The sequence below is a fragment of the Microcebus murinus genome, chromosome 9 (assembly GCF_040939455.1).
Source record: "Microcebus murinus isolate Inina chromosome 9, M.murinus_Inina_mat1.0, whole genome shotgun sequence".
Lineage (NCBI taxonomy): Eukaryota > Metazoa > Chordata > Mammalia > Primates > Cheirogaleidae > Microcebus > Microcebus murinus.
In genome coordinates, this window is record NC_134112.1 from 15557431 (window position 1) to 15568458 (window position 11028).

Consider the following 11028-nt stretch of genomic DNA (forward strand, 5'->3'; position numbering starts at 1 on the left):
ATCTCTACATATCTCAAGGACATTAAGAACTCCCATTACATGAATTTATATTTTTTTGTATTAAAAATAAGTTATTTTGTAAAGAAATGAAAGTTTAGAAAAAGCTAGTATTTTATATTTACCAACACGTTTGCCATTTACAGTATTCTTTCTTCATTCTTTCCTATATTTCTGTGTTTCCATCTGGTCTTACTTCCTTTCTGTTTAAAAAACTTCCTTTATCCCAGTAATACTGATCCGCTGGCCACAGATCCTCTCAGCTTTTATTTACTTGGAAATGTATTTATTCACCCTCACTTTTATAGATGTTTTCTCTAGAGAAATAATTCCAAATTGATTTTTTTTTTCTTTCAACTCTTTACAGATGTTGCTTCATTGTTTTCTGGTCTCTACTGTTTATAATTAGAAATCAGCTGTCATTAGTTTAATATTGTTTCTTTGTATGAGTAACTTTCCATCTTTCCCTGACTGCTTGTAATAATTTCTCTATATCTTTGGTTTCCATCAGTTTGACTGTATTGTGCTTGGGCGTGTGTGTGTGTGTGTGTGTGTGTGTGTGTGTGTGGTCACTGAAGTTCACCGAGCTCCAGTGACTTGTAACCTGATGTGTTTCACTACTTTTGGAAAACTTTTAGCTACTGTTTCTTTAATTATTTTTTTCTTTTGCCTCATTCTCTTCTTTTATTCTGGGTTTCCAATTATATGCATGTTGGAGTTCTTGATGTCTAAGACTCTGTTCTTTTTTGTTCAGTAGTTATTTCTCTTAGGAAGTCAGGTTGGATGATTTCTATTGATCTTTCTTTTTCTCTGCCACTCCAAATTTTGTTATTAATTTACCCAGTGACTTTTTCATTTCAGATATTATGCAGTTTTATAATTTCCATGTTGTTCTTTCCTGTAGTTTACATTTCTTTGCTGAGATTTTGCATTGATATTCTTTCATTATTACTGTCTTTCAATTTAAGTACCTGAACATATTTATAATAGCTGCTTTAGATGTCTTACTGCTAATTTCAAAAGATGGTTCATGTCAGGGCATATTTCTGTTGATTGCCTTTTATCTTGGGATCATATTTTCCTATTTTTCCCCATGTCTAGTAATTTTTTTTACTGATATTAGACACAGGGAATGGATAACACATTGTAAAGAGTCTGGATTTTTTTTTCTTTATCTGAAGATCGTTTATTTCTACTCTACCAATCATTTAAATTACTGGATAATTACATTGAATTCATGAAAGTTGTTCTATACTTTCTTATGGTGGGTTTGTTTCAACTTTGCCATTAGTCTTAGCATAAATTAAATTAGTCTTAGGATGTTGTCTGTTCTTGTAAGACATGGCCCTTTTGGGATTTTCATAGAAAGACTGAGGGACTTATTAAGTCCCCCTACATAGTGGGGTGCAAACTCTGTTCTCCCTCCATTGGCAGTACTTAAATCTCTACTTACCTCTTTCAGCCTTCCTGATGTTGCTTTCTCCCAGGGCTCTTGGAGGGCCCCTAATGCTTGCACACATTGGGGGGCAGCCCAGGATTTCAGGGAAGTTTCGCTCTATACTTGGGGATACCCCCATGGCTCCCTCCTTTTTAAGATATCCCTCCCTGAATGCACAGCCACTCTGGCAGCCCTAAACTCCATCCTCTGAATGCCAGCATCACATGGACTGAGGGTATTCCTTGGGGAAAACCCACATTAGCATGGATCTCACCCAGTATAGTTTCCTACTGTCAAGGGTTAAATCTTTTCCAATTTCTGCCTGCTTTTCTTCATTCTCACTGCTTTGAAATAATTATGCACATTATTTATACCCACCCCATTATATATAAACATATTTTATGTTACCTATTTTATAGTCATTTATATATATAAATAGTTGAAAATACGTATACATTAGATAGAGATGTAGTTATACTAGTGCTTCTAATTGCTCCGTGCAGAAGCATTTGTCTAATACAAGCTATTCTGCTATTACCAGAACTGGAAGTCCTTGTCTACCTTATATTTTAAGCAGCTAAAATTTAATCTTTCTCATTTTCTTAGCTGAAGATTGATATTGGCTAATATTCTTTAGGACACAAATTATCTTTTAGAATATATGTGTTAGACTATATCTTTATGGGTTAGTGGCAGTCTTTTACTTTTTTTCCTTCATTGAAACAATTTAAAAATGCTTGACTCTACATTAGATTTTTCTCTCACCATAAATAAAGTCAAATATAGGCACTTGTGGTAAAAAAAAAAAAAAGACCTTTTATATGCTTACTATAGGTTTAGAAAATATTTCGTTATCTTTTAAGTGTAACTTTGTCCTTCACATACATGACATCATAATTCTAAGGAAGGCACTTTTCCTCATCAGCTAGGATATTATCAGTTGTTTTATTGAGTCATTTTTTTCTCAGTGTTTTTTTTTTTCCTGCCTTCAAAAATTGGCCTGTCTAAACACTTATATTTCTAGTCTGTATGGCAGCACCGATTTGTAGCCTCAGATTATATCGAGAAGGAATGTTTTCAGCTTCTTTGTTTAATTTTTGAGACCTTGTTTTATCTGATGTACTTGAACTGTTTTGGGGGTTGGTTCAGATTAAATCTGACCATGCTTCATTTTAAGTGAAATCTCTTTCCTGTACTGGTTAGCATAATAAAGACAGTCGTTTCCCACTAGTTTCCCTCCATACAGCCTGTGTGTTGGCTAATATTTTTTCCAACTCAGCATCTTTTCCAACTGGACTCCGCTTATCTTCGGTAGACCAAGGACAGACAGCAGCCTCTGTTTCTCGGTTTTAGGTGCCGTATCCCATTCTGTATGACCATATGTGGATGTTTCCTGAACCTTTCTGTGACCAAATGTCTTCATTTTTATGATGGCACTCCTATACAACAGACAGATGTTCATGAGGAATAATTTATAAAGGATGTATGAATGTCTCCAACAAGAATGCCATGACATCAATCTGCTTTGTAGTTTATATAGACTTGAAAACGTAGTTATTACTGACAACAGTAATAGCAAGCAACGCATACCTACCTTTTAGTATTTGATAAGCCCTATGTAGTGTGGTTTACTGGGGTTATAGGATGTGAGCTGGAGGTCAGAGTTCTTTCTTATAAGCAAATGGCTCAGGACTAAATATAAGACCCTCCACTGCCTTGTGTTTATAGCCTGTAACATAGCCGGCACCGTATTCTAGCTCAAGGAACCTCAAGCTCCTTTTTCACTGTGACCTCTCGGACATGTAATGCTCTTATATATAAAGTGCTTTCGCATGTCATTCCTCCATTTGCACTGGCTATAATTCTAATCCTTTTTTCTTTAAGACCTCTTATCATAATCCAATTAACATCAAATAACTCTACTTTAAAAATATAATATTAATATGAATCTTCAATTTACTAGCCTTTATATAGTAAATAAATCATTGCAAATGTTTTGTTCTTTACAATTTTTTAAATAACAACTTATTTGGGACAGGTCTTTCCACCGATCACAGCACAGCACTTTATCTGTCATGTGATATCTTGGTGTAGAACCCCAACACTAAATATAAGAAATTACTGCTTAATGCTCACAAGTGTGGATTTTTCCAGCAGTCTGTTGAAAGTCCTGTTCTCATCTTGCAGGATGCAGGCTGGCTGGTGGGAGTGAAGGAATCAGACTGGCTGCAGTACAAGGACCTCGCCACCTACAAAGGCCTCTTTCCAGAGAACTTCACCCGGCGCCTGGATTAGGGCAACAAGTATTGCAGAAAGAGCTCAGTGATCAGGACTTTAAACCTTCGTGCAAACCTGAAGAGTTCACTTTTGCTGTTAAGCTCTTAATGATTTACAGACTGATGCCAGGCAAAGCTTGGGAAGATGTATCAATGGAGCATGTGTGCAAAAAACATAAGAGGAAAAAAAAAAGTAAATTAAGGAAAAAGTCCTCACTCGTTCCCATGTTGTCAATAACAGGTTTGTTTGTGCTTTGTCCAAGCTGTGGGGACATGTGCACTTGATCCCCTCCCACCAATTCTACAGTAGCTTTCTGCAGACCAGACCTTAACTTCTCTGCACCAGGCGTATGGAATTGAGTGGCTGCCCTGCAGAAGACGTGATGAATTATCCTGTAGTGCCAGATTATTTTATTCCCATGCCCAGGTGTGAGCACGTGCTCTCTCTCCCTTTCAAGTTTACTGTGTTTATAACTAAACTGCTGCAAAACTTCTCGATGTTCTTTTCCAACACATCTATCTCTCTATATATATATATATGAACACACAGTCACACAAGCTAGTTCCCACAACTGCTGGATCTATGTGTATGCAGAAGGCTACATATACATAGTTGCTTTCTTTCCTTTCATTGCAGCTCTTTGCCTCTCAAGTGTCATTGATACATGCATTGCTTTTATTCTGTCTGGCATTACAGTTGCAGTTTTGCCCCAGGGCAAAACCAACCATCCCATTGCCAAAAGAGTCGACAGTATCTGTGTTTGTACTGTGCAGTTTTCAGGGTGAGATGACAAATAGCACGGCCACGCTGCTGCCCCCCTTGGAGCAAGCAGGGCCTGATTGTCTGTCTGTCCAGCCGCTGTGGCTGGGGGCAGGACAGCTGGGATGAGCAGCTAAGCAGTCTTCACTTCTGCCTTCATGAGACTGGCTAGAAGATGGGCATATTAATCCACACCCAAAAGAACACTATGAAAGCAGGTCCTGAACATTTCCACCTCTCTATATTTATGCAACCCATCTTCTGTCCTAAAAAGAGATAGGTGATGTATGCTGTATCCACAAATCATCTGTAACAGTTACGTTTTCAGTGCTGTGTCATTCCAAATAAACCTTTGGTAATCTTCAACAATTACCCTCATTCCTTTTTATGAGTCTTATTTTTTAATCTTGTTCCATTTGGATGCTCTACCTGAAACAGTGTATATTGGAGTTGTTATTTGTGCAGAAATGTGCTTGTTTCTCCTCTGGGTTGTCCTGCACAGCCCAGCGTCACCCCCCTACTGCCTCCACTCCAGTCATTGCTGGTCACTCGGTGTCCCCTGACATCCAGCAATCACTAGAGCACAAATAACAGCTGTGGACACAGAGCCCTTAAAGGTGCCGGCTTTGGGCTCCCAAGCCGTGAATCACTGACAACATTTTGACCTTCATAATCAGCAACTTCTTCTCCCACCAGCCTCATTTTTTTGTGCAGTTTTCTTTGTGGCATGTTTATGTTCATGGGGTACATGAAAAATTAGATCAGATGGAATAGAAAATTCAGTTCACTGGGCCATTATTTCCAGAGGACAATTCTTAAAACCAAAACCTTTCATTTGTTCTAATATGATTCTTTATACAATGTAGTCTGATCAAGAATGTGCATTATTAGACTTTTAGATTTGGTATGTATTTCTGATTCATGCTTTGAATCATCCTCATAGATACTGACTTTGATTATTTTAAGTGTTAATAAGGATATAACAATTGTATTATTAAGCCAAGGTTTTTTTGAGGTTCTCATTTACAGGGAAGCTTGGTCACCACAAATGCTAGCCTAGTGCAAGAAAATCAAATATCTCTGCCCAGGAGCATAACTGATAATTCAGCAAGTGGAATGCAGCGGTGTAAGATTTATACGAGAAAGCCATTCCTGACATTGAGAGTGCACAGGGGATGTTAACAGCCAAGACTGAGAAATTAGTTCTTATAATAAAATGCACCTGATGTCCTAGATGATGGTCACATCTCCTGGAGCAGTTATTCTGAAATTCCTTTCATCCTCCTGCCCAGAGCAGCTCTCACAGTGTACAGTTTGGCAGGACATGGCCCAGATAAGGGTAGCCCTAAACACCTAGTAGACTGTGCCTAGATGAATTTAACAAGTCCTTCCGAAATGGCATGTTTTTAATTAGCTATTTAGTCCTGTTTTTAAAAATGCCTTTGTAATTTTTTAACACTAAATAAAAGTAATCAAATTCTTTGTTTCAGGAATTGCCAAAATCCAAGAATTCCCAGTGTACCCAAAGTGGAGGAGTTGGAGGGGTGGGAGCGAGACAGTGGTAGCTCTAGAAATGTCCTCGAACATGGCCTGAACACTGTTTTCCACATCATGGATTTTCTAAGGGCAGTTTCCAGGACTGCTGTGGTTACTAATGTGGAGGTTCTTCCCTTCTCATTAGTCTAATTCAAGTTCTCACACCACCAGCCCTTCGTGGGCACATCACCTGGTCACATATTGGTGAGTTTACAGCTACAGTTTATGCTAAATGGCCTAGACCCAGGCCCACAAACCCAGTGGCCTGCCGATCTTCACATAGTGACGAGTCAGAGAAACAGAACCTGTAGTTCCCATTACACCTACAGGGCATCCCTACCAACACCACGCGCAGCCCCGCATTTAAACTCATGTGATGGTTGTAACTGTGAACTTACATCATCTGGCAATGTGAATTTTTAGTGATATCTCAGGGTAGCCGGGGCTATAGGACAGGAAAAGGTCCCTCACCATGCTGTTGTCCCCTCCCGCCACGACCTGCTCTTCCTGACAAAGCTGGGCCAGCTTCTGAATCACCCAGAGAACCATTTGCATGACGTCCTGGGCCGCCAGGTAGAGTGTGCAGGGTCAGAATTCTGAACTCTTATTTAATCACACAAAGAAGCAGGTAATCAGCCTGTTAGGGCAGTCCCAGCATGACCCCCTGGCCCATGTAGATGGCCCATTGCACGCCTTTGGGAAACTATAAAAGTTATGAGAAATGAGTGAGTTTAAAGATGACTGAAGCTCTGTGCTTTCTTCCACTCACAATGCGTGGCTGCACACCTCGGAGCCTTAGAAATAGACTGGCCAACAGATGGCCCTGGCTAGGACTCTACTGCTCTTTTCAAAGGAGCCCAACTAAAAGCAGACTCTGGCTTTTACTTGGAACCCGACTAAAATCCTTGTGAACATTGTGTGCCTGACCTTGGAGATGAGGGGATCACACAGCTCCTCCACGAGATGGTGCAGCTGCCGTCTTCCTCGCGTGTGACCTCTTCTAGGACTTGAATAAATGGAATCCGGCACCTGGTGGCTGCACGGAGAAGACAGTGACCGGCTATGCCCTTGACAGACTTAGAAAATCAAGAGCCACGTGGTTCTGCTTGTGCTGAAGCCCTGCCTGTCTCAGATGTGTGCTGTGACAATCTGTTCTGCAGCCACCAGGGGGAGACCACCCCGGCGGGTCACCAGCAGCATGTTCAAGGCACACAGCACGGGTCCAACACACTGTTCATAAAAGCCCAACGAACTATGCATGAAGAAGCTGAATGGTTCATCCAAACTTTTTCTGAGTCATTGATTATACTTTTAAAGGTCACTTAATGGCAGCTCCTATTGACTTCCTTGGTGTAAGAGGTAGTTGAGACACAGCTCTTAAATCTATGCAAATTGAGGGAGAGCCAGGTAGGTACCTTCGAGCTCTTTCAAAGGATAGACTTTCTCTTGGTTTCCAAAAATCCAGATAATTCCCAGTTTCCTCTGACCTTAGGTCAGGCACTCCTGCTGTCTGATCCTGCGGGTCGGTCAGGGTTGTTTATCCTCCCTTCCCCGCAGCGCCCAGCACAGGGTCCGTCTACAGTCAGCGCTCGAGAAACTTCCTGATGCGTCGTCCAGCTCAGAAGCGCCTTGTCCATAGCGCATGGCCACAGGGGTGGCGCCTGTACCCTCTGCCACCAATAAGTGTTAAACTCTGTGTCGTGACACTCTGCTCTCCACAACCTGCCCGAGGTCACCAGGCGACTTCTGTGGCATGTGGTGATGCCGCCAAACTTCTCCAAACTCTCCCTGAGATTCCAACATGCTAATTTCCCTTGTTTTCCTACCTCTTTGATTGTCCCCTCTCTGTCACCATTGCTACTTTTTCTTCCTTCTTCCTGCCAGTGCGGGGGTGGAGTGGGCAGTAGCAATCTCTGTCCTGTAGTTCATATTCCAGTTGTCCAAGCAATGTTTCCTTTGGTGCGGCCAATTATAGCTTCCAAGTCCACATGTTCGTTTGTTCAGTAAACATGTGTCGTGCTCTCACTAAGTGTCCGTTACTGTACACTGGGACCACGTTTTTTTTTTTTTTTTTTTTTGAGACAGAGTCTCACTTTGTTGTCCAGGCTAGAGTGAGTGCCGTGGCGTCAGCCTAGCTCACAGCAACCTCAAACTCCTGGGCTCGAGTGATCCTTCTGCCTCAGCCTCCAGAGTAGCTGGGACTACAGGCATGCGCCACTATGCCCGGCTAATTTTTTATATATATATATATCAGTTGGCCAATCAATTTCTTTCTATTTATAGTAGAGACGGGGTCTCGCTCTTGCTCAGGCTGGTTTTGAACTCCTGACCTTGAGCAATCCACCCGCCTCGGCCTCCCAAGAGCTAGGATTACAGGCGTGAGCCACCGCGCCCGGCGGGACCACGTTTTATAAGACTTAGACCCTGTGGTCAGGGAACTTCCTTCCAAACCCCGCAGCAGGATAGCACTGAGGGGCTCCCCAATTTTTCACAGTCCTGGGCCTGAAGACGTGGGAGCTTCCTTTTGTGCTTCATTTTCCAGATTGCAAACACCTGCCATTGGATTTTCCCCCAAAACATCCTGCATCCTTGAACTTTAATCTATTAGCCAATGTAGTGGACATCTTTCATGCTGCCAGAGAAGATGACTTGGATCTTGTCATCTCCCTGGTCTCCTTCAATCCCATCTTCCCAGTTTGCCCCATTCCCCACCCCATGTTACTTACCTGACACTCCTGTGCGCACGTCCCCCCTGCGATCCTATTTTCCCCTCTAAGACACACACGCTAACAACGGACATCTGCTGTGTGTCCTGTCGAATCCTACAGCCTCTGCTCGGCCTTCAGAGCCCTCCACCCCGTCCCTGAATTCACCTGCTGCTTCCATCAGGTGCTCTCCCCATCCCACCTGCCCTCTCCACCACAGCTCTACACCTTTGCTTACCCTGTTGCAACCTCCATCTCCTGGGATGCCCTCTCCTCTCCTGGAGGCTTCTAACCCCATCTGCCAGCACAGCTCAAGTCCCACGTCCTCAACAAAGCCTTCTCCACCTGTTCACTCCTGTGCTCTCACCCTTCTACCTGCTCAGTGCACTTAGAGTCAGTATGATATCCTCTGGCCCTTCTTTTCCCCACCAAGTGATAAACTGTCTGTCACCCTGCTCTGCATTCTGCATCCACTCTGGCATCTCGTCTGTATGTGTGCTGAGTGAATGAACAAGAGACTGAGCAATTAGTGCAGAGAAGTCCAGAAATTCTAACCCCAGGATCAGCATGGAATAAAGTCTGAGATTAAATATGACAAGAAAATTAAAATAATTTTGTGATATTGGAGAGGGAAAAGTTTTCTTAAACAAGACTCCTTAAGTGCCCAAATTATATGGCAAAAGAAAAAGAGTATGACTACAAAATTAAGAATTTTTATTTAATGAAAAGATACTTAGGATAAAGTTAGTAGACCGATGAGGATTGGCTTAAATTTGTTGTCACATCCAATACAAAGAATAAATGTATAGAATACACAAGAGACTCATGCAAGTCAAGAGGAAACAAATAATAATAATTTGTTAATAATTTGTGTTTATGTTATTTATATTATTTTATCTATATTTATAATATTAATAAAGTAATGCTAATATTAATAGTGAATGCAATAACATTTGTCCAAAAGTCTGTTATTTGCCAGGCACCCTAAGTGTTCTATATGTTTCATTTAATTTAGTCTTTGCAGATCTATTGGGCAGTTGCTGTTTGTGCTTATTACAGACAAGAAAGCTAAGGTACAGTGACATGAAGAAAGTTGCTCAAGGTCACACGGTCAATAAATGGAAGGGCCAGGCTGTGGCTCAGGCAGCTGCTACCCGCCTCTCTGCTGCTGCACTTAGAGGCAAGTCCCTGAAGGAGACACTTCCATGAATACCAAGTACAAAAAAGGACCCTCAGCTTCCTAAGGATCACATAATCAGATCTGTGCCTATTGAAACAATAGGACATGCTTTGATAGCCACCAGGTTGGCAAAAATTAAAATTTCATATAACACTGTAGCACTGGCAGTATTTAATGAAAATGAGAGTGTGTATGTTCCCTCTGTCCAGCAATCCTGGGATGTCATCCCCAAGGAAAGGCTTGCATTGGGCATCAGGAGGCCCTGTGAGGACTCCATCACAGCTTGCTGGGGACGGCAGTCCAAGTGCCCATCCCTGGGGCAGTGGGTGGATGTGACATCTTGGCTGCCACCTGTGGAGTGATGAGCAGCAGGGAGGAGCAGTGAATGAGGGCCATGCACAGGTGCACGTACACAGGTAGGTGGAAACGGCTATCATTTATATAGATAAAAAATACATCAGCCATGAAAAATAGTATAGACAGTCCTGCATCACATAACAACAGGATACACTTTAAGACATGTGTTGTTAGGTAATTTCCTCACTGTGTGAACACCATAGAGTACTTAGACAAACCTAGATGGTAGAACCTACTTACTACACACCCAGGTGTATGGTACAGCCTATTGCTCCTAGGGTATAAACCTACACAGCGTGTTACTGTTCTGAACGCTGCAGGCAACTGTAACAAAATGGTAAATATTTGTGTATCTAAACATAACTAAGCATAGAAAAGGTACAGTAAAAATATAAAAAATGGAGATATTGGCAGAGAATGGAAAGCACTGTAGAAGCTTGGAGCCCAGTTGAAGGAGTAGATAGGGTTTCCTTTCTCTTTCTCTCACACAGAGGGAAGTCAGTGAGCTTCTGAGCTGCTGGAGAGCTTTTCTACCCTCCTGAGCCCAAGGGATGCTGCTGCCACACTGAAGTGGGAGCTTCTTGAAAATAGGGCATCGGGCATCCAGCCCTTCCGGGGTCACCCCCATTCACTGTAGACAGCAGGCGCCATATTGCTTCTCCAGCAATAGCATTCCGTTGTCGGCCCCATGGACCTCCAGCCCCTCAGTTTTCATGTCACCTGTTCCCACGAGGCTCTTGCCCACACTGCAGTGGGCCCTGGAGAATTTGTGTGATCCC

General features: G+C 42.2%; 1 protein-coding gene across 5 annotated transcripts in view; it reads left to right on the forward strand.

Annotated features, from left to right (window-relative positions):
* The window catches only part of AMPH (amphiphysin), a 220668-nt gene extending 213230 nt beyond the window's left edge, over positions 1-7438 (forward strand). For all 5 annotated transcript variants that reach the window (XM_020289907.2, XM_076006299.1, XM_076006296.1 and 2 more), the window contains one exon: positions 3623-7438. In XM_020289907.2, the coding sequence (XP_020145496.2) occupies positions 3623-3730 (108 nt within the window). In that variant the 3' untranslated portion in view covers positions 3731-7438. The remainder of the gene's footprint in view (positions 1-3622) is intronic.
* The last annotated feature ends 3590 nt before the right edge of the window (positions 7439-11028 follow it).